This window comes from Talpa occidentalis, unplaced genomic scaffold (genome assembly GCF_014898055.3).
Source record: "Talpa occidentalis isolate TD23 unplaced genomic scaffold, MPIMG_talOcc4v2.1 talOcc4.17, whole genome shotgun sequence".
In the NCBI taxonomy this organism is placed as follows: domain Eukaryota; kingdom Metazoa; phylum Chordata; class Mammalia; order Eulipotyphla; family Talpidae; genus Talpa; species Talpa occidentalis.
In genome coordinates, this window is record NW_023601754.1 from 6742951 (window position 1) to 6766119 (window position 23169).

Sequence of the window (23169 nt, forward strand, 5' to 3'; positions counted from 1 at the left end):
TTATAAAGATTTATTTATTTATGCATACAAGAGTTGGGGTACAGACCAGAGATACAGGGGGTGAGAGGATCTACCAGAGACAGAGCAGGGAACAGAACAGGCAGACTGACTGACATACACTGCTGAGGGAAGCAGTGGTTGAGACAGGAGAGGTCTGCCTCACCATTTGGGTATCTCGCTGGCCAGCCGGGATTAAACCCATGCTGCAGAGGCTGTGGGCAGCCTCACAGCACTGTGCTCAATCGCCTGCGCCACCAGGGAGGCCCAAGACTGTTTGTTGTTTTTTAAAATTTTTTTTTTTATTTTTATATTCCCCATACAATTGCAACCCCCTGATTTTGACCCCAAACCCTCCTTTCCCCGCCCCCCCCCAAAGTGTGCCCAAGACTGTTTTTTAAGGCTGCTTTAACAGTGAGTACCAGAGTGACAGCAATCTGAAAATGCCATCCTCCACCCGATTCTTTCCCAGAACAATTTTATCTGATCTTTCAACTGCACTATGATCTCCCACAAATAATCTTAACTTTTGGATTTCCAGCCCTGACTGCCTGCCTTGGCTCTAACTCGATGCTTCTAAGTGAAATCCCCACCCCGCTGACCTACCAGTTTCTCCCAAACCAAACTCATCTTTCCTGTCAAACGTGAACCTCCTCCTGTGATCCCCTCTTCACCCTCTTTAAATATTATCAAGTCACCAGACAGTCCTTTCCTCATTCATTCTGCATTATCTGTAAGCACCCAAAGGTGTAATGCCAGCCTCTGGGAACACAGCAGGGAGCCAGGCAGACCAGGTTCCTAGAGATTAGTTTTCATTTCTTGCTACACCCAGAGCTGAACCAAGATGAATCTGGCACAGGAACACAATGAGTGGTCAAAGATCTTTCCCCTGGCAGGTACATGATAGACCCTGCCGTGGCCTTCAGTGGGGTAAAGCATTCTTGGCTGCAATGCATATGAAGTAGCTGGCCCTAGAAAGATTGCCTGTGGTCCCAAGAAGGGGAGGAGTTCTGAATTATACAGACTTTTCAACGAGCAGACTGAATCTGCTCAAGTTTTCTTTGTGTTTGCCGCCTTCTATATGGATGCAATCACTCTGCTCCTGGAAAACTGCTATTTTTATGGCAGCAAGAGACACCTATCTGCCTGCCTTGTGGATTTCAGGTGCAGGATATGACAGGGCACTCAGGAGCACAGCAACCTTGAGGGAGTTCCCTCGCCCTGGGTTACCCAGCTTCCGGTCACCAGGAAAATGCCCCATGTCCTTCACAAGTACCTCTTAAGTGTACACAGAAAACTGCCTTACAATGAGGCCAAGACCACACTCAAGTGTGATTTAACAATCTCCTAGGTGTTAAATGTGAGATTTAAAATGATCTAATCTCAGGACAGTTGCTGCCACACCACTTCTTTTTCACTTTCTTTTTGTTAATGTGTGATGAAGGCGGACGGTTATAAAACACAGGGCACACGTGGGCTATGCTGACCTGAAAATGCCATTTATTTTAGTATGTTCCAACTACTATTTAACGATTTAATTATTTTTTATTATTTAAATGATGTACCATGTTTCCTCTCACTACTGGACTCTAAGCTCCTCTTAGGATGAAGCCTGGGATTTATATGGCATTAGGGAGAGAACAGGTCCCTGAAAATTCACCCTTTAGGGTATTTTGGTAACATTTCTAGAATAATTTGAAAATTACTTAAAGACATTTAAATGTTATTTCAACCAAAAACTTAGCATATCGGGGATATTAAGCTTGGAAGGAAGGAGAAACAAAGACAATAATTTAAAGAGAATAACCACCATGACCAAAAGCAAGGGCTGGGGGATCCAAAACAATCATTTAAGAACAATGATTTAATTTGAAAAATAACATCAGATAAGATTCTGTCATTCAGTCATTTCCGCCAATGCTCTAAAATATAAGCTATGTCCCCTTAGCTCCTGTCACAGGACAGAAATGCAAAAGACTGAAAATTAACAGGAAGTAAGGCCGACCTCTCCATCATCCCTGTTTTCCTGATAATCAGAGGATGCTTGGCAGGACAAACACACCATCTCACGTGATCCAAGAGCCACCCCAAAGAGGCCTCTCAGAGTTGATAACTATTTCCTAGCAGGAACCACCACCCGGCTGCAGAAACCATTAACCACAGGGAAGATCCTATAATATGCTTTGGGACACTGTGCCACAAAACCATCCATCAACGAACACAAAGAGACCCTAAGGGTCAATACCATCTATCAACAAGGACTCCTCCCCCCCAAAAAAGAAAGAAAAACAGCAGTCTTAGAAAGTCACGTAAGATCTGTACAGTCACCTCTTAGTTATGCACATGTAAGCTCATTATCGAGGCAAGTGCATTTCTCTTTGGTTCAATGACACTCGAGAGGGGAAACACCAGCACTGGCTGGCCCTGCCAAGCTTCTCCCTGGCTCAGCCCCCTTTAAATATAGACACAGAGTGAGGACATGCAGCAGAGAGAAAACAAGTTCAGTATCATTCTTTATACCACCAGCAAGAATTTTTTAAGAGGACTTGCTTTTCAAAATATATACTCATTATAGATAGTTACTGTGTGCTCTTACATCCTTTTTTTCTTGCTACCTTTTACATTTATTCCATGCACTTGTGATCAAGTTATATTCACAATTTTGTATCTGATTTTTTCACTTACTATTTTGATCCAAGCATTTTTCATGTCATCAGTTTTAAGTCTTACATATTTCACTGGCTATATGAACCGACTTTTCATTTCTCTAGTTAAACATTTATGTCATTTTCATGTTTTCTTCTGCTATAAATGATACAGGTTAAGAAATTATGGTTGAGGGCCTCCCTGGTGGCACAAGGGGTTAAGATGCAACCTATGAAGCTATGCACAGCCACTGCAGCACGAGTTCGATCCCTGGAGAGGGAGATACCCATATGGCGCAGCAGACCTCTCCTGTCTCACCTTCTGCTGCCCTCAGCAGTGTATTTATGTGCATCCTCCTGTTCTGCTCCCCACTCTGTCTCTGGTGAATCCTCTCACCCCCTACACCTCTGGCCTGTACCCCAGTTCTTGTATGCATAAATAAATAAATCTTTTTAAAAAAAGAAAGAAACTATGGTCAAGGAGTTACATGGTTTGATTAGTTATCATTCCAAGTAAAATATAACTGTGAAAGTAAATAATAAAGATCTAGAGGTTGTAAAGTGAAATGGTAAATCTCAAGGCCAAGTAAAAGTGTTTCTGGTTCTATTTTGTCGCTATTTATTCTCATGAAAAACAGAGATGATAGTTTGAGGGTGGCAGAGTTATCCCAGGCTAGAAGGAAGACTGGACGTGGACTCAGATCCCATTCATTACAGGCCTCTTGTCTTCCTAACCCTGAGTTCATGGGAGAGGATGGTGAGAAACCCTTACAGAAGCTCTTGGGAATGACTCTGAGAAGTGGCAGGCAGAGAGAGCTCTCTCCCCCCAGCAAATCCAAGGCTATTTTAGGTCCCGAAGAATGTGGCATTTTGTCACTGGCTACTTTTAGAACTGATAGTACCTAGAACAAAAGTACTATTTGCAACTAACTTCCCTCCTGAGAGCAGGAACTAAAGAACAAGTCCTTAAGAGAATGAGTGTGTATAAGCTCTGTAGGAACGTCACCTCTTCCTTCTTATGTGTAATCCCTGTTTCCTAAGTGTTCATTCTTGTCACCATGAGGTTAGAAATATTTGCTCCATTTCTCATTTCCTTTGTCTTGGCTTGAAGTGACGGAACTGTAGTGAGCTCACTCCCGACCTAATGACTAATTCCTAAGTGTTATAGGGGAGGAAAGTCTCAGTGCTTTTAGGTTTTTCTTAGTATCTCTTACACTTCTGAATTTTATGAGCCTAAGCTTATTTCATTTTTCATTCCTCGTGTTATAAAACACCTGACATCTACATTTTTCCAAGTAATTGGGACTATTAGACCCTTCTGTAGTTTACTAATACAGAGCTGCTACTTTTCCAAGAAAAATAAGGTCCCACTACTATACTGTATAGGAATCCTTTAAAATAGCAAAATCCCCCATTTTTCCCTAGATGCTATTATTCTGCCAAATAACAGTGTATTTATCCCAGAAGTGAACCTCCTACACGCTAAGTATGCTTGAGTGATTTGTCAGGCACCTAAAAGCTCTTCTAAGTTAGTGATCTCTCTGACTCCTGTGTTTTCTGAACTGACGTCTGCATTACAACTTCTTACATCAGATGGAACTGCATCCCCAGTACATGTCTCCTCTTACTTTATTAATAGAAAATCAGTACAGTGAAAGGAGATCTCCTTGGCACTACTGGTTTATCTGGTACGTTGACTTGTTAAATACCGTTGATTGCTTTATCACAGGCCAGATTTGATAACCGCCCTCAGCTGCAGCAAAAATGAAGTGACTGTTAAGCAATTATTTGTCAAAGGTTTCACTGCCATAGCAATGAAGAAATACTGAAAGTCCAGGAGTCTATCTCCTCTGAAACCAAGTGACTTTCTGGCAGTAGGAGTTTGAAAAATGCAGACAAATCCATGAGGCAGGGCCTCCCCTGGTGGCGCAGGTGGTTGAGCACGGTGTTGTGGGGCTGTCTGCAGCCTTTGCAGCGCTGGTTCGATTCTGGCCTGCCAGCGAGGGTGCCACATGGCGTAGCAGACCTCTCCTGTCTTGCCCGCTGCTCCCCTCAGCAGTGTATTTCATCAGTCTGCCTGTTCCCCGCTCTGTCTCTGGTGAATCCTCTCACCCTCCCGTGCATCTGGCCTGTACCCCAGTTCTTGTATAAATGAATAAAAAAAAAAATCCACGAGGCATACTCAGCACATTTAAGTAGGAGCTCTCCAACTGTGCACTCGGCAAGTATTCACACTTACATTCAAAGCACCTTCCCACACCCCACACCCATTCAGCCCTGCTCTCTTCCATCTTATCTTGATTTTGGACTATTCTTCTGTTTTCTATTTGGGCCAAAGCTAAAGCAATGAGGATTTCTACATAGAATACAATAATTTGCACAGGCTTTTTCTGCCAGGATTTGGTCTATTTCTGATTTGGTCTAGTTCTGATTTCCCCCATAGATTACAGAGTCTTACGATAATGCCCCATTATATTTCTTGAGGTATTTATAGAAAATATTTCCAAAGATGCAAGAATAATCAATGAAGGGAAACCACAATACCCATTGTTATGGTCTGGCCTTGATTTATGAGAAAAACTTTCTCTAAACTTTCTCTAAGCTTTAAACTAATTTGACCCATTAACATTACCATGCCTTCAATGTATCTTTTACCACTACCCTGGGGTGAAGGGAATGCTACAAAGTCTAATACATATTGAAAAAGAGTTTTTATCAAGCACTGCCCTAGGCTAACAAAGTGACTTTGATGACAGACTCAGGGACCATCACTTAAAAATCACACACTTGGGCCTCCCCGGTGGCGCAGCGGTTGAGCGCTGGGTTGCGAAGCTGCCCGCGGCCTCTGCGGCCCCAGTTCGATCCCCGGCTGCTCCCCAGCCACCGGAGGAGGGTCCCACATGGCGTGCAGACCTCTCCTGCCGCCCGCTGCTCCCCTAAGCAATTCTCTCACCCTCCCGCACTTCTGACTGTGCCCAGTGCATGTATAAACAAAATAAATAAATAAATAAATAAATAAATAAATAAATAAAACATGCCTCTATAAAATAAAAATAAATTAAAAAAAAAAATCACACACTTCTTGGGCCTCCCCTGGTGGCTCAGGCGGTTGAGCGCTGTGCTGTGAAGCTGTCCGCAGCCTCTGCAGCACTGGTTTGATCCCGGGCCGCTGGCGAGGGTCCCACATGGCGTTGCAGACCTCTCCTGCTGCGCCCGCTGCTCCCCTCAGCAGTGTACTTCGTCAGTCTGCCTGTTCTGTTCCCCACTTTGGCTCTGGTGAATCCTCTCACCTTCCCACGCTTCTGACTATAGCCGGTACTTGTATAAATAAATAAGTAAATCTTTAAAAAAAAAAAAAATCACACACTTCTTTTCCCCAATCTTTAAGTGTTTTTATTTTGGGAGGGCAGGGGGACTTTTTGGCCCCATTACTAATCCTTCAAATAGTGGGTTCTTTATTACTACAGAAATCATGTATCTAAATTTTCCTAGCAAATAAAAATATTCCATCAGATACAGACCGATCATTCTATAGGAGCAAAACAACCAAGTGATAAGTCTTTCACTATAGAATCCTTTTTAATGATAAAAAAAATTACTGAAGTAACTGCATTATAACATTATACAATAGAATCTTTATCTGTAAATTGGGGATTCCCCCTATAGAACTGTCTGCTGAAAATTTTCACCCCCTGGCACAGATTCTCTACATTTCTAGCCCTAAAACAGTCATTTTTCTCATATTTTCTTTAATGTTGATGGCCTTAAAACTTTCCTGGGATAGCTTTTCAGAAGAAAACAAGTTTCCTTATCAAGAATGAATATAGCTTCCCCAACTCCTATGACAACCATCTTTCCCTTATCTCCCCCTATCACAGTAACACATTGTTAGGTGTCTTTTCTAATTTAAACAGTTGTTTTCTGGGCCTCCTCTGGTGGCACAGTGGTTAAGCGCTGGGCTGCAAAGGTGCCTGCAGCCTTTGCAGCGCTGGTTCGATCCCTGGCCGCTGGCGAGGGTCCCACATGGCGCGACAGACCTCTCCTGCCGCCCGCTGCTCCCCTCAGCAGTGTATTTCCTCAGTCTGCCTGTTCTGTTCCCTGCTCTGGCTCTGGTGAATTCTCTCACCCTCCCGCTCTTCTGACTGTACCCAGTGCTTGTAGAAATAAATAAATAAATCTTTAAAAAATAAAAAAATAAACAAATAAACAGTTGTTTTCTTCAGCTGAAGGGGGTGACAGGCTAAGAGCTCTTCCTTCCAGGGCTTCTGTGCCCTGTGGCTTATGAAGAAGGTTCTCGGGATGGTGCCTGGCCTGGGATTCTGGATAATCAAAAGGCACACACTTTCTTCCTCACGTATCTTGCCCTCAACATGACACGATGGGAACAATGAACATAAATAAGATGGTTTACAACCTTCCTTGGTGTCTTTCCAATGCAGCTTTAAACTTTTGTACTGTTGTCCTATTCTTTAGAATCTGCTGTAGTTTGGAAGGTAAACTCTTCACACAACCTTCACAAGCTCCGCTATCTCCCTGCCCCCTCTTCCTTCCTCACCATGGAATGGGAATACCTACTTCACCTTTTGTCTCAAGCCCATCCACTTCCTTCCTGAGCTTCAAAGGTAGGCCAGGGCCTTGGAGATGTGGTCAGTGGGCACTCGGGGTCTAGCACAGCCATCGCACCTTGTGGGGTATCTCTTCTCCTACCTGCCACCTGAACATCCTTTCCTTAAATAAAGCTTCACCCACCCAAAGTCCTGTCTCACTCTGAAAGAGGATGGACCAGCCACCTCGGGAGCCCTTTGTTTGAGGTTTCCGCACCTCACATCCTCATCCACAAAGCGCCCGTCCTCACACAGGTAGGAAGTCTGCTCTGCACCGGGCAGGAGCCTAGGTCCCAGCACCCAATAAACGGACGGGCCATGGCCCAGGTGCGTCCAGCAGCCAAAATTCTCCAATTCTACGACCAAACTTGCAGGTCCTATAGCTGCGACGGGAGGCAGAACTGCGGCGGCGACCCTCGACCTCCGCGCGGCTGCCGGCAGCTGGACCGGCCCCCGGCCGCGCGGGCTCCCGCGTCCCCGCCCCCGACCCCGGGCGCCGGGGCGGCGGAGGCCCTGCCCGCGCCCGCCCGCCGCCCGCCCTCCTGCATCCTCACCGGCGCCGCCGCCTCTCACCTGGCCCGCTGGCATCGCTAGCCCCGCGCCTCACGGGCGGCCCTGGGCCCGGACGGGTCTCAGCGGTCACCCGCCGGCAGAGGAGGAGGCTGGCGGGGGCGTCCGGGGCCCGGAGTCCAGCGCGCCGCCACCGGGAACGCGCCGCCCGGTTTCTAAGGAACCGGCGGCTCTGGAAAGGGAGGGGCGGGCCCGGCGGGAGACCTGCGCATGCTCCCTGCCGGGGGCGGGGCCGTGAGGGGCGGGGCCGGAGCCGCGCATGCGCGCTTTGGTAGGGGCGGGGCTAAGTGGCCGGGCCACGGACGCCGGGCGCGCGTTTCCGGCCGCGGGGCCGCTGTCGGTCGGCCGCGGCCTCTCCCGGGCCTGCGCCCCGCATCCAGAGCGAAGAGGTTCTGGGGTCCGTGGCGGACCTTGGTTGTCCTGGAAGGAAGGAAGGTCAGGTGTTGGGCAACGACCTGTCTTGGCAAAACGCCCGTTCGCTGGAGCTCGCCGGGCTTCCCGGCTCGGCGCTCCCATCTCCCAGCCGCCTGCGGAGCTGCTGCCCCTCTGGATGGTTTTTGACTTTTCCCTTAGGTAGCACTGCTCTTGGGGTCTCAGTGCTCTCGGCCCCCTCCCCCGGACCTCTCCCATCTCTTTACTGGAACCAGTGTCCCCCACAAGTAAATGCCATTTTGCAAGCGACCCTTGAGCTCACCTGGCTGCCCACCCGAGCGGTGAAACCTGTGCGACCTGCTGTCAGACAGGCTGTGTTGAAAGGCGTGACCGGGGTTGTTTCTGCCTAAGGATCCTCCGCCCCTGCTTGTCTGATTCTCCTGCTGAGTCCAGACCCCTACTCAGCTGGCATCCGGTGCCCCAGCCTTCTCTGGCCGGCAGCCTGTGATGACAGGACTTGTCAGTTGAGCTGAGCTGGATTCCCCTAAGACCTGCTGACCAGCAGGGCTCTCCTGCTTTGGCAAGAGACGTCAGAACTTCCTGTCAATTTTATGAGTGATAAGATATTAACTTCAGGCTATGCTTTCCAGGATGTTTAAGCAGCATCCTGACTGCTACCCACTAGATTCCAGTAGCATCCTAACCCCAGGTGTGACTACTAAAGGTATCTCCACGGTGGCGCAGTGGGTTGAGCGCCGCGCTGTGAACCTGCCTGCAGCCTCCGCAGTGCGGGTTCGATTCCCGGCTGGCCAGGGAGAAACCCACATGGCACGACAGTCCTCTCGTCTTACCTGCTGCTCCCCTCAGCAGTGTATTTCAGTCAGTCTGCCTGTTCTGTTTGCCACTCTGTCTCCGGTGAATCCTCTCACGCTCCCGCGCCTCTGGCCTGTACCCCAATTCTTTTTTTTTTTTTTTTATAGAGGCATGCTTTATTTATTTGTTTGCTGGTTTCTTTGTTTGTTTTGTTTATACATGCACTGGGTACAGTCAGAAGCGCGGGAGGGCGAGAGAATTCACCAGAGCCAGAGCGGGGAGCAGAGCAGGCAGAAGGACCGAAGTACACTGCTGAGGGGAGCAGCGGGCGGCAGGAGAGGTCTGCGCGCCATGTGGGACCCTCCTCCGGTGGCCGGGGAGCAGCCGGGGATCGAACCGGCGCCGCAGAGGCCGCGCGCAGCTTCGCAACCCAGCGCTCAACCGCTGCGCCACCGGGGAGGCCCTGTACCCCAATTCTTGTATAAATAAATAAATCTTTAAAAAAATTCAAGTGGGCCTCCCTCGTGGCACAAGGGGTTAAGCACTGCACTATGAAGCAGTCTGCAGCCCCTGCAGCACGAGTTTGATGAGTTTGATCCCCAGCTGGCCAGGGAGCAACCCACATGGCGCAGCAGACCTCTTCTGTCTCGCCCACTGGTCCCCTCAGCAGTGTATTTCAGTCAGTCCGCCTGTTCTGTTCCACTCTGTCTCTGGTGAATCCTCTCACCCCCCACATCTCTGGCCTGTACCCCATCTCTTGTATGCATAAATAAATAAATATTTTTAAAAATTTAAAAAAATTAAAGATATCTCCGGATGGTTTCCACATGTCCCCCCAAATCGCTGAGGTGAGAGCCACTTAGTCTAGCTGCATCTACTCTGGCTTATGGGACCAGGACTTTTTTTTTTTTAAGATTGATTTATTTATTCATACACGCACTGGGTACAGTCAGAAGCACGGGGTGGGGGGGGTGAGAGAATTCACCAGAGCCAGAGTGGAGAACAGAGCAGGCAGAAGGACCGAAGTACACTGCTGAGGGGAGCTGCGGGGGCAGTAGAGGTCTGCGCGCCATGTGGGACCCTCGCCAGGTGGCCAGGGATCTGGACCAGCACTGCAGAGGCTGCGGGCAGCTTCGCAGCCCAGCGCTCAACCGCTGCGCCACCGGGGAGGCCCTTAACATGAGACTTTTAGAGCTTTTGATGAGCTGGTCATAGTCACTGTGAGCACCCAGGACAGTATCTTACTTACTGGATCACAGAACCCTTTTCCAGCTCCAGGAACCATCTCCCTCTCAGATGTAGTTACTTACGCTCTCGCAAATTTCCCCACTCCAGTGACGTTCAGCTTTAGTGGCACAATTATCCACCTGTCACCCAGGCCAAAAACCTGCATTTGCTTAGGCTTTTTTAAGTCAGCACTTTTATTTTTTAATGTTTTATTTTTGCATAGAAGAACGAGGGTGCAGGCCAGAGGTGCAGGGGGTGAGAGGTTTCACCAAGACAGAGTGGGGAGCAGAACAGGAAGATCCACTCAAATACACTGCAGAGGGGAGCAGCCAACAAGACAAGAGAGGTCTGCTGCACCATGTGGGTCAGCTCCCTGGCTGGGAATCGAACTCAGACGGCAGCAGTGATAGCGGAGACTTAACCCCTAGGCCACCAGGAAGGCCCTGCCTAGGCTTCTCCTTCTCCCTTACATCATCCTGAGTGCTAACGTTTTATCTCCTAAGTATTTCTCAAACCAGCCCTCTTGTGTCTGGCCTACTGCACTGGTCTTCTCTAACTGGTTTCTCTGCCTCCGTATTTCTGGTCCCACCTCCAGGTGGACGTCAGCATAATCTACTCTCTCCCTCCTCTAAATAAAATCTTGGTGCCTACGAGCAGGGCAGAAAGAATGAGGCTGAGGTATGAGGTACAGCAGCCACAGCAAGGAACATTCTCATAGAGGAAGGGCACTTCCATGTGCTGTGTCCCTGTGTGCCAGGCACGGCCTTCTGCATGCTGCAATTCTGTACCTCCACGGGGCGGAAGGAGTAACAATATTTTAAGGACGGGGAAACGGGTTGAGAAAGGTTAATTTTCCAAGGACGCTCAGTTAGTAAACAGCAGAACTAGGATTAAGAACAAGCGCTTTTTCTCCAGATTTCACTACACCTCAGAAGGGTTATTTCCGGTAGTCCAGTGTCTGTATTTGAAGTGGATAAAAATCTTATTTTGAGGGGGAAGGTCCTGTGGTCCACCTTTCTGAAGTTGAATTTGCCTATGATGAAATTTGCTTTGGGGGAGAAAACTGAAGCTAAGTACTTTTCCCCTTTGAGGTCCTACAAACTCCTGCAGTTTTGAGGGTCCTGGAGGAGGCACCAGAGGCCTGGGCATTTGACAGGTGGGCTGAGAAGGGGTCAAGCCCTGCAGGACAGTACGCCACATGGTGCTGCCAACCCTAAGTCAAGACCCAAAATAGAGACCAGACACTCATGACTCTGCTCATGGAGGTGTATTTTAATAAAAATAATTCTGTCAAAATACAACAGTTTTTTTTTTCATCTCTCAAGTACAATTTAATAGGTTGTTTTGTGTTAGAATTCTCTCTGGACCCTCCCACACCCACAAGTTTCATGCGAATGCCAAGTATCAACTTGCGAGGACAAAGGCAGAACCAGTGTGCACAATGTGGAGGACGTGTGTTTCAGCTGTAGTTACGAATGGAGGAACACCCTATGCAAAGAGGTGGCGCCTGAAGCAGCCAGAGTCCCCGAGTCCAGGTGCTTGGGCCTGGCGGTCGAGTGGGGCTCTGCTGCCCGGCTGCCACACAGCGTGCATACCTGAGTTGTGAGCAACCAAAGGAACTTCCTGCTCTGACAGTTGTCTGCCTCATCTTCTTTGTGCTTACTTAAGGGTGGGAAGGTGCTGGGTGGCCTGGCAGTCCCCGCATCTCCGGCTCTTGGTGTGTTCTGACCCAGCCGTAGACCCACATGGATGAGGAGCAGGGGCTCTGATCTTCGTGTGGTCTGCCAGTTTCTGCTCTGCAAGCAGTGAACATTGGGTGCCACAAGGGGAAAAGGTGAATAGGGAAGACTGCTCCCCAGGACTGAACGACCCCACAGAGCCAAGTCTTCCTCCTGGTCCCGTGAGTCAGGTCCAGTCCTTCCTCTGGGTTTTCTTCCCAAGTGCCTTCTCTACTCGAGGCTCCCGGAAGCAGGCTGGGAGGACTGGGTGTGCATAAGGGGCTCCTCTGGCTGGCAGGCGGGCCTGGACTATCAGCAAGACAGTGGGCTCAAGCAGCTTGGTTTTGGTCCTCTCCACGGCTTTTGGGGCAAAGGCTTATGTCCCAAAGGTAAGCTGTCCAACTGGGACAGAGAGCCCCTCTGGAGAGGAACAGAGTAAACAACTTGGACTCAGCTGAAACAGTGAGATAAGGCACAGAAAATGGGGAGGTGGCCATGGGTACTGAGTGCAAGTCAGGCGGACACCCAACCCCAAGCAGCACACAGCTGTCCCGAGCTCTCCTGGGCCCTCTCTCAGCCGCTCCACAAACCAAGCCCAGGCACCCCTCCCCACCCTTAACACACCCCTGAAGGTACAAGCTGCTCAGACACTGCTGGGGGATCTCACCAGTCTAACCCCCTCACCCACTTTTCAATGTTTAAACTAAACAGTGTGGCCCAAGTCTGAGGGAGGAGGTTAGTCCTGGCTGCTAACCTGCTGTGTGACTTTGGCCAAGTCACTTCATCTACTGGGCCTGTTTCTTTATCTGTAAGAGGAGAGGATTGGTGGAGAAGACATTCCCTCAACCCCATTCCAGCTGCAAAAGCCTCAGGTTTTAACTCCCAATCCTACTCAGCTGTGACCATTTAACAGTCTGATGTTTCCAGCTCTGAGTGTGGAGGCAAGACATCCCCAGCTTCGCCCGGAGTGACTCTCCTTCACAGATGGGATAACACCTCCCCAAGGGGCCAGGGTCTGTGGGCTGCCAGCTGGGGTCCTAGTGGGGATCAAGAAAATGCAGCAGCCTATAGAAGCATGTCCCAAGGAGAACTCTGGGACGGTACAGGGCCAGGGCCTTGACCCTGTCACCAGCAGTTTGTCTGACTCAATCATTTCTCTTGTCCGGCTGCAGGTCTGGAGAGGTCTGGCGGGTACTGAATAGCTCAGGCCATACCAACCATTCCCGCATCCACTGACAAGAAGGCAGGAGCTCGCCGAGCTCAGATGCAGGCAGGGACCGGAAGTCCAACTTCTGGCCTTGCCCCTTTGCAGGGGCTGCTTGTGTGTCACATCCCAGGCCCTCCTGATGCTCCTCTCCTCAGGGGCAATCAGTCTCCGACGGCCCGCCCACATCCCAGCAGCCATCTCAGCTCCTCCTCTCAATTCCCTGATGGCAGTACCTGGACTGTTTTTCCCCACCAGCCATGAAGATCCATTTGAAAAGACCGGTGGGATGTTTGTAAAGCCCACGGAGGTCCCTTCCTCTGGTCAGCAAATACTCCTAATTTTTTCCTAAGACAGCTAGGGCCCAGCTGCAGGGCTGCCTGGCCTAGGGGGTCAAGGGTTCCATCCACTCCAGCATCCAGCGGCCCAAGAATCTGCCTCCACAAGGTCCTGGCTTCTCAACAGCAAGAGTCGATTCCATCAGGCTGTGCCGACAGTGAAGATCCGGGCAGGAAGAAGACAGCCCCTGTTCAAGGGCTCTGTCCTGCGAATGCAGACCTCCTCCTGCAGCTCTAGGGTCGAAGGCAGGCAGTTTCCAGGCAATGAATTTAGAGTCAATGAATTATTTGGCCATCTTAATAAAGGAAGGCAGGATGTTGAAAAGGGAAGAGGGGAAGGGCAAGGCAGGCAGTGAGAGGCAAGGTAGAATGGTAGACAGCGTGCTGGCCAAGGACCCTCTACTCCCTTCCTCTGCGGTATAGCCCTGGGGCAACTTGTAACTTCTCTGGACCCTCAGCCCTGCAGTTCTCTGCTCAGCCCAGTTCTCAGGGCCCAGGGACCCATACCTCTCGAAATGCTACAGACCAACTTAGCCTAACCTGCCCACTCAGTGGCCCTGCAAAGCCTACTCGGCTTCCCCAGACTGTAGCTGGGCCTGTGGCTCAGTGAAGGGGAAGCCTGAAATAAACAAATCATTGGCTAAGGTGACAGAGATGATTCTTTTTTTGTGAGTTGTACTCAAAAACATATGGTGTTTGGACAGCCTCACCCAAGAGGTGCTGAATCACTAACACTACGATAAATACTGTCTTTTTTTAATATATATATTTATATATATAATCTCACTTTTTGTTTTTTTTTTACTTAAGAAAATAATAAGCTATCACCAACTTGATAGGCTTCATCACTAAATTAGCAGAAACCAGCTCAGCACAAACTCTCCAGAGATAAATACTGGTGGCTCAGTCAGGAGGAAAAAAAAAAAAAAGATTAAAAAACCCCAACCCCTCCACAAAATAAAACCTCCCTTTCAAAGTAGAAGGCGCTACATGAGACTAACCAGCCAATACTGTGTCATAGGCCGCTGCACGTGAAGGGGAGAGAGAGGGCCTGAGGGTAAGCAGAGAGGAAGGAGGGAATGAAAGAAGGGGCGGGGGGGAGAGAGAAGGGGGAGGGAAGGAGAAAGGCAGGAGAGGCCAGGTAGGAGGAGTGGACTCTGCCCATGGCTTCCAGGTCCCTGCACCAGATGCCTACGGAGGGCAGGGCTGCTCCAGCCTTGAGGCCGAGGGAGCCAGGTGGGGCCGGCCAGCACGGTCAGCTAGTGCAAGTAGTCGTCAACTCTGGCAAAGGAGCAAGATCCCAGGCCCGCTTGGGCCATGAGCCGTAGACATTCAGATGCCTGGCCCAGGGCGAGCATCAGAGGGGGCTGCTTTGGCAGGTTCTGAGACTCTGTGGAATAAAGATAAGGCCTGGTCACTGTCCAGTCCATAGTTTGGCCTAAGTCAAAGTTTCCTCGGGAGCGGAAAGTGGAGGACTAAACAGAATCTCATGGAAGAGTATAGTGTTCATGTGTCTGTTGAGTGTGTTCCAGCCACCAGGCCATGGCCTGCCGGAAATAAGAGGACCTGGGCTTTCTTTAGAGTGGTCATGGCCTGAGCCTGCAGCCATAGCTTATGGCCTATCATCTCACCCGGACAGAGGGTTTAGGTTCAGTAATGGAATCCCAAGACACTAATGGCCACTAGAGTGCTCCTGGGCATAATTCACCACCCTGATTTGAACAAACATCAGCTCTTCCTAGAGAGAGAGCCAATGGGCCACCCCAGGCACTCGTGAGTCAGCTTCTGTTTCTGTGACATCCACTTACCTAAAATGGCGCTATTGAGGGCAGCGCACACAGGCTCCCTCTGGATGGGGTCAAGCTGCTGGCCAACAGGGCAGCTCCAGGGGTCTGAGTATGCCAGCAGGCTAAAGGCATCCTAAGGGACAGGGAGGGCACTTGTGAGGGGTTTGTGGAACGTAACACACATGTACCTCCATGGCTTCAGAGGAGCAAAGGGCCTTGCATGGTACCAGTAGGGGACAATACACCCTGACTGCAGGCCGAACAGTGTCATGGCCTCCCAGAGCTTAAGAGGGGTGGGGTAGACCCTGGATGTCCCACTTTCCATCGCAGATTTGACTAGAGTCTGCTTTGTCCTCTTGCCGCTGCCCTCAGGGCCCTCCCAGGGTCACCCGGCCCGCCACCATCAGAGGAGCGCCTGCTCTGCAGGAGAGCCTGGCTTGTCCTGTACCTGCAGCATCTCTGTGTGGGCCAGATTCTTGCCATACTCTCGGCCCAGCTGTTCACTCAGGGCCTGCAACTCACGGCCAAACAGGATAATCCTTTCTGTGGCAGCCTGGTTACCTCCACAGAGCTGCCGCCGGGGGTGCCCGTCATCTATAGCCAGAGCCCAGGAGAGAATACATCAGGAGAGGTGAGAAGAGGAGGAACTGGTGAGGGGGTGGGTTTTCCCAAAGACAGCATGGCAAGAAGGACATGGGGGTAGGGTGGGAGAGAGCTGTAGCTTCTGCCAGAGGTAGGTGAGGGCTGAGAGAAGAGAGATTCTGCCATCAGGAGGTCCTGAGGCAGGGAAGAAAGACCTCAGTCCTTTCCTGAGGGCTTCCTCCCTGCAGTCTGATACCTCACAGTGCTCCTAACTTGTGGTCTACATGTCAGATGGGGTTCAGCACCTCTCTCTCCTCCTACCCTGTTCAGATACATGGGTGCTCCTCAGAGCTCACTTTCACCAACTCCCTCTAGCTTCAAACGCAGAGGTCTGGTCTGGCAGCAGGCCTGGGCCTTCCCGCCTCAAGCCCCCATTCATCACTGGCTAAGGAGGTAGTGGACAAGGTTGGCTAGAAGTTCTCTGACCATCCCAACCTCCTCCCAAGGGGAAGAAGGCACCTGGACCAAGTATTGCCCACCAAGGGAAGAGCCAGGTCACACAAGGGCATGGCACTTACCCATGCTGGATTCATCCGTCTGCAGGTCCTCATGCTTGTAGGCGCCATTGACAATGCGTGTGGACATGCTCTCCAGCACCCCATTGGGGTAATGCTCTGCCTCCATCTCCATCTCACTGTCACTGGGGAGAAGGGGTAGGAGGGGAGTTAGCCAAGCAGCCTGGTCAGACCTCCCCTCAGGCTTCACCTGGGCAGCTGTGAGGAAACCGAGGCCCCTAGAAGTACGACAGGGCAGCTCAGGCTTGCTAGGCTCCACTACTTGCCCTCATGTGATCCCAGCTGTCCCCGCTGGCCAGCAACTAAGAGTCCCACTCTTGTTCTAGTGTGACTTCTGTGACCCTCCCTCCATAACACAAGTTGGCACGCCCCTTCTACACATCTCTCCACTCTCACTGAGTGGGCCTGGTGAGTCCCGATGGGCATCCCTGGGAGTCAAACCCAGGTCAGCCCTGAGTATGCTTGGAGGCTGCTGAAAGCCACATGTAGTCTGCAGCCTAAATTCCCCACCAGCCAACTTGGCTGGCCACAGGTGAAGCCGAGGGAAAGCTCCTTCAGTGTAGATCCTGGAGTTTCTCACAGGCCTGATCTCCTTGGAGGAAATCATATTCTTGGCACCACTGGAGAAAACCATGGCCAGGGAAAGTAGCAGCTGAATCACAGGCAGGGTTAGAAGCTGGAGTCCATCCCTGCTGGGGGTTCAGTAGCTACTTTTCCAGGCACACACCTCAATGGGGGTGGCAGGTGCAGGGAAGGGGGTACTCAAAGAACAGACTGCAGAGGGTCCAGCTGGTGCAGGACACAAGGTGGGAGGAGGAAGCAGAAGAGGACAGGTACCTGGTCTCCTGGTTACTGGTGCTGCTGTGGGGCTGGGACTTGGTGGAATCTGTTGAGTTGGACTCTGAGTAATTGACGGAGGAGGGGGACGAGGAGGACGAGGACGAGGAGGAGGAGGAAGAGGAGCTGGGTGCAGGGTATTTACTGTGGTTCTGTTTGCTCTTTGTGGATGCGACGCCATTGCTACAGCTGGGACTGTCTGCTCCTGGAAGTTGGAGGGACAGTCAGAAGTGATGTAGGCTGCCATCCAGTGGGGCCCCTGGAATAACCATAGTGGCCCCAATTCCCTTCCCCCAAACCCAGCAGTGAGCCCTGAGCCCAGCCCAGTGAAGGGCATGTGAGTGGCCTTCTCCACACCAGTTCTTCCCAGAGCCCTCTGGAGAGTGGCTGACCTGTGATGTGCATGTGGGAACTACTGGGGCCGTGGCGGGGGCTGAGGCTGGGGGAGCCAGGGTAGCTGTCCTGGGACTTGGGGCTTCGGGAGCTCAAGCTGCGGACCTCACTGTCGGTCCCATTCACCATCTCCACAAACTGTCGGCACCTGCAGAGGGAGCAGAGCGGCAATGCTCTGGGCTTGGTCCGGATTGTATGCTCCCACCACCAGCTGAGAGGGGCCGGGCTAGCAGGGAGCTGGTGGTACCCACAACTTACTTGAGCATGAAGAGCAAGTTGGGGTTGTGCTCCAGCAGCCCTGGGTAGAAGCGCTGTGTGGTCTCAATAGCCTCACCCACACGGCCCTCCAGCACCAGTTTCTGGATCTCTGTAGAGAACAAAAGCATGGCAGTGAGTGAGGGGCGCTGCAGGGCACATGCCTGCACGCGGAGCAGCTGGTAGGTGGGCTGGCTCAGAGTGGCATGTCTGGTTGAGATGCTCATGGAGGAAGCTGAAGGAAGAACCTGGCAGTCCAGTTCCATAACAGGTCAAGTGTCAGGAGTCCTCACAGAGGGGAAAACAGAGGGGGTCTCTCAGCCCAGAGGCAGGAGCGCAAATTTGGAGGCCTGCTCCTATGGTCCCAAGTAGCCAGGGTCCTGAGCAGAGAAGGGGTCCTGGCTGTGGGGACAAGCACCCAGGCAGCTTGAACGTTCTAAAGGCTCCTTTTCAGACAGAGAAGACTTCTCTCTTCCCAGACCTCACAGGGGAGTGGAATGGGAGTGCACTGGCCATGTCTTGGCAATCCTCAGGGGCTGCAGTGTGCTCCCCACTGGGGGAGGAGGTCACCCGCCTCACATTGGCATCTCTGATGTTGACAGGCCATCAGCATCTTGCCCTTGCCCCGGGCCTGGTGCAACTTGCTGGGAGTGACTTCCGGGTCAGAGCTTCTCTCGTTCATGAATCCCAAATCTGGGATCCCTTTCCGTCTGTCTGGTTGGGTGTAGCTCCTCTGGGAGACAGACACATGCACATACACAGAGACAACAGGCTCAGAGAGACGCAAGCAGGCACACACAGATACACACGTTTACACACTTCCACTCTCCCTCCCTCTCCTCTTCTCTGATCTCCTTTTGAGGTTCTGGTTCCTCCTTCCCAGCATCCTCCTTCCATAAAAGAGCCCTAAATAGTACGCAGGCCAGTAGGAATACCAGGAGAGCTTCATTTGGCTCCTTCCTTTGTTGCCCGCAAAGGGTGGGAGCAGAAGTGGGGAGTAAAGGGAGGTGCTACCACAGCAGCCACCGAGCATCAGCTTTCACCCTGTGACCACTTCAAGGCCCTCTCTGGCCCGGAACAAGAAGAAATACTAAGGCAGAGTAAGCGGCAGCAAAGGCAGGTCGTGGTTCTAATGAGATGCAAACACACACTTCCTGGTGGACCACACAAGAGGCAGAGAGGAATCCAGGATTCAGGGGAAGGAAATAAACATGGAGTAAAGGGATCCATCCGTGCCAGGCCATCAGAGTGTGCGAGAGGGAGGCTGCAAGGTATTCCCATGGGGGTGGACAGCAATCTGGGCAGCCTTATCTTGAGAGGGGCAGAGCAGGGCCTGGGGGAGGGATGGGGCTGCAGGCTGGTCTCCTGGTGGTGAGGACCAGAACTGAAGGGACTCCCGACAGGTTAACCAAGGCTAGCAGGAGCCAGAAAGCAGGGGCATGTGAGGGAAAGGAGAGGGAAGAGGAGAATCAACCTTACTTTGTCTGTTCTTTATGGATGCTTGTTCTTCCTGAATCGGGGTTTCAGTCATTCGGGCAAAAGCCGTGGCCGTGGCACAATACCCATGATGCACCAGGTAAGACGAGACCATGCTAGAAGAAAGGAAATGCTCAAGTTGATACTCAAGAACTGCCTTTCTCACTGACCACCTGATAGCACAGACTATCTCCCCACAAGGTCTTCCCTGAACACATTTTGGAGGTGTAACCGCCACAGAAAGAGAATAAAGGGACTGAAACAAAATGAACACTTGCCCCACTGCTCCTGCGGTCAGGCCAGGGAGGGGCTGGTCACCATCTCTGAGCTTGAGGCTTGGAGTGGCCGCAGTTTCTCTGCGATATGCTGCCCACAAGTGGACAAGTGTGATAACAAAAGTACACACACAGGCACACACCATCTCCTCAAGGAAGCACTGCCTCCTGGGAACTGCAGCAAGCCCAGAGACAGCTGACAGTCTCTCTGACGGCAGCCAGCCAAGCAGTCTGGCAGCCGCCCAGACAGAGATGATGCATGCCACAAGCGCCCCTTCCACAGACATGGGCACTCCTGGTGGCTGCCTGCACACCCTGCAGAAACATTCCAGCTCACCAGGTGAACCTGTCCCTGGCACTCGAGCGTGATGGGGAGCTCGCCCACCACCCAAATTACTCCACAAAACAGGGGCTAACATAGCAGGCAACGGCAAGGTCAACAGGTACAGTATTAGGGAAATGGCGCATGGAAACTGATGCCCCGAGGTCACTTAATCCCACTAAGAGCTGGCTAAGTAGTGGCACTTGTGAATGTGGGTGAACCCTCATATCTGATGAGCACAGAGGGGACCCCCGTTGTGTGCATGTGTCTGATGTCATTAGTATAATGGCCAAACACAAAGGTCTGAGGGGCTGTCGGTGGGAGGCACAGAAGTTCAGCTGTGTGCGCCCAGGCTCTAAGAGGTAAATGAGATGATACACATAGAGTGCTGGGCACCAAGCAAGATGTCAGTAAATACCATTTCTTATCATGAAATTACATTATTTGTAATGTTAAATTCTGAGTAACAGAATTATTAGTATAAACACAAGGGCAAAAATTGGTGACAAAACATGGCTCAGGTGAGTCCCTATGCACATCGGATGCTGCAGAAATGCACAGTCCCTGTGGTGCAGTAATTCCACTTCTGGAACGGACACCAAGGAAATAATAAGGTTAAATATGAAAAACTATATAACAAAGGTTATCTACACAAGCAAAGAGAGGAAATAACTTAGACCTCCCACCAAGGGGAGTCAGTCTAGGGCCCTTGGGCAATTTGTCTCCCAGATAACGGCAGTTAAGAACCTTCATAAAGTGAAATTATGTGAAATCACAGAGTACAAGTTATATGCAGGCCTTGGCAAATACTACATATGAACACACACAAGCACACAGATATTCACATGCATATAAGTACAGCCGTGTGCTAAGCCCAGGCCCAAGAGGCAGTGTCCGTCCCTCCCACACACAGCTGGGGCAGCTCTACCTCTCTCCTTGCTGTCCCAGTAATGTGCTCTGGAGACAGACGGGCACTGTGCTGGCCCTCTGAGGCGAGCTTCTCACTGGCTCTGGGACTGGGAACAAGGGCAAGCAAGCTACTCTTGAGAAGGGTGTGGCCACCTTGCCCCTGCCTTAGAGCTCTGGGGGGCCTGCCTCAACTTCAATCCCTTAAGACAGGAAAGGCAGGCTGCACAAAGATCCTGGTGTGCACCCCAACCAAGGGACCCTGTGCCTGGTGCCAAGGTATCCTGGCACCCCCACGCCTTTACAGGGCAATGAATGACCAGGAATAGTGAAAGTCCAGCCCTTCTCTGCCCACTCTTGGGAGTTGAGCCGACAAGCTAACCTGCTTCCTGGCACAGTGGGTACGGGTCATTGTCTAACTCAGGCCTGCAGCTGGCAAGTAGAAGAGAGACCCACAGCTGGTTGCCCTCGGGACTCTCAGCCACACAGGCTTCCAGAGAAGTCTGGGAAAGAGTCAGCCAACAGCCAGCCTGGCTGGTGCTAGAAAAGACTCTCTTCCTGCCACCACTGCCATGGATGACTGGGACTTAGCTGGATGCTGACTCTGAGAGGTGACATCTGACCAGAGTCACAGCATGACTATGGCTTTAAAAAAAAAAGTCCACAGAGGAAAAGACCACAGGGCACCCTAGCATATCCTCTACAGAATGACCGAGGGCAGGAAAGCCTGCCAGGGTGTGACACACTGGAGCATTCCACTCCAGCTGAGGGGCAAGGTCCCCAGCAGGGGTGCTTGGCCAAAGTGAGCAGGAGCTGTCCATCGGTAAGAAGGAAGCCTGAGAGCAGCAGGTGGCATCACCCTGGGAGGGCTTCCCTGAAGGAACACGACCCGCTAGAGCAGCCTGTAGCAGTGCAGGGGCCAGTAGCAGAATGAGGCCCTGGGCCCACAGGGCAGGACTGGGTAAGGGCGGGGGCAAGGCACTCACTTCTGCAGCACCGCCTGCCACTCGCCAAGCCGGGCACTGATGGGGAAGCAGTGGACGGTGCCCTGGACCTTGGCCCGCCACTCCCGCATGTAGTCCTCAATGTCAAACAGGAAAGGCTGCTGCCCAAAGTTGGCGTCCACAATCTCCCCGGGTGTCTGCAGGCCTACGGTGGGGTAGAGGTTGGCCTGAGGAGGAGAATGAAATGTCAGTCGGGCCTTGAGAGCAATGTGGCACAGGGCCTTGCCGCCCACCTCTCCTCTCTCCCCAGCACAGAGGGGAAGGCACTGGCTCTAACAGGCCGGTGCCCTGGCTCCGAGAGAGCTGCAGCAAGGCTGGGGAGGCAGGGCTAAGCCCATCCTGCCCACCTCTGTCAGAGACACTATTCCCCAAAGCTTTAGGAGAGAAAACAAAAGAAAAGCCAGCCCGGCACAAATGAAGCCCCTTGTATCAGAGGCTACAGTGTCCCCAAAGCCTTAGGCCCTCCTTTGGGACTCGGCCAGGGCAGAGGCAGGCCAGGCTCCCTGGCCATGCAAGTGTGCCGCGAGGATCTGTGCAAGGGTGCAGTGTTCCCCTCAGAGATCCAGGGCCAGGGATCCCTGTGCCACAAAAAAGGGGTATCTGAGGGGGCAGGAAGAGATAGGGGAAGACATGTCAGAGAGGAGGGGGAAGGGGACACTGTGGCCAGATGGTTAGGTGATGTGTTTCCTTGGATGCTGACAAAGGCTCCCTGTCATCAGAGGCTCACTGGGAGGGGGATCTTTCAGGCAGTGAGGCTTGGGGCACATCCCTCCCGGTGGGGCTCCCTGCCATGACTAGCCTCCCCTTCACTGTCACGGAGTCACGTGTCATTCCTGAGTATCATGTGTCTTCACCTTCTTGTCCTCCAGTCCGCAGGCAAAGCCCACCCCTTCCAGCAAGCTTCCCCTGACCCTCACTGCACTCAGTGGCAACCCCTGACCCAACTTGGGGCACCAATATCCTGTCACTTGGCAACATCCTGCCTATATTCACATTTGCTTGTTCCATGTCACCTCTGCACAACTATGCTTCCAGCGGGGGTCAGACTGTTCACTGCCTAGGATAATAGCCTCTCTCTGGGGCCTCCAGGTCAGAGGGATGGATTCTGATACATAGACAGGACCCAGGATGTGGGAATCTGGGCTTCAGAGGGTTCCTCAGATCACAAGGGTTTTTCCAAGGGCAATGCTGGGGTTTCCAGGATCTGAAACTGCCACCAGAGTCAGCAAACCTTCCCTCCTTTCAGAGCCGACCCAGGGCACATTGAGC

General features: G+C 51.7%; 2 protein-coding genes across 2 annotated transcripts in view; both read right to left on the reverse strand.

The window, feature by feature from the left end:
* Window positions 1-7920, reverse strand: part of GFOD2 (glucose-fructose oxidoreductase domain containing 2) — a 35611-nt gene extending 27691 nt beyond the window's left edge. Inside the window, exon 1 of the mRNA XM_037515916.2 lies at window positions 7820-7920. The gene's annotated coding sequence lies outside the window, so the exon portion shown is untranslated. The remainder of the gene's footprint in view (window positions 1-7819) is intronic.
* A 3554-nt stretch (window positions 7921-11474) lies between these two features.
* RANBP10 (RAN binding protein 10) overlaps window positions 11475-23169 on the reverse strand; it is a 63272-nt gene continuing 51577 nt past the window's right edge. Inside the window, exons 6-14 of the mRNA XM_037515924.2 lie at window positions 21883-22067; window positions 19397-19509; window positions 17921-18029; window positions 17662-17810; window positions 17270-17474; window positions 16436-16557; window positions 15724-15869; window positions 15297-15408; window positions 11475-14878 (exon numbers count right to left, since the gene is read on the reverse strand). Of these exons, the coding sequence (XP_037371821.1) occupies window positions 14748-14878; window positions 15297-15408; window positions 15724-15869; window positions 16436-16557; window positions 17270-17474; window positions 17662-17810; window positions 17921-18029; window positions 19397-19509; window positions 21883-22067 (1272 nt within the window). The 3' untranslated portion in view covers window positions 11475-14747. The remainder of the gene's footprint in view (window positions 14879-15296; window positions 15409-15723; window positions 15870-16435; window positions 16558-17269; window positions 17475-17661; window positions 17811-17920; window positions 18030-19396; window positions 19510-21882; window positions 22068-23169) is intronic.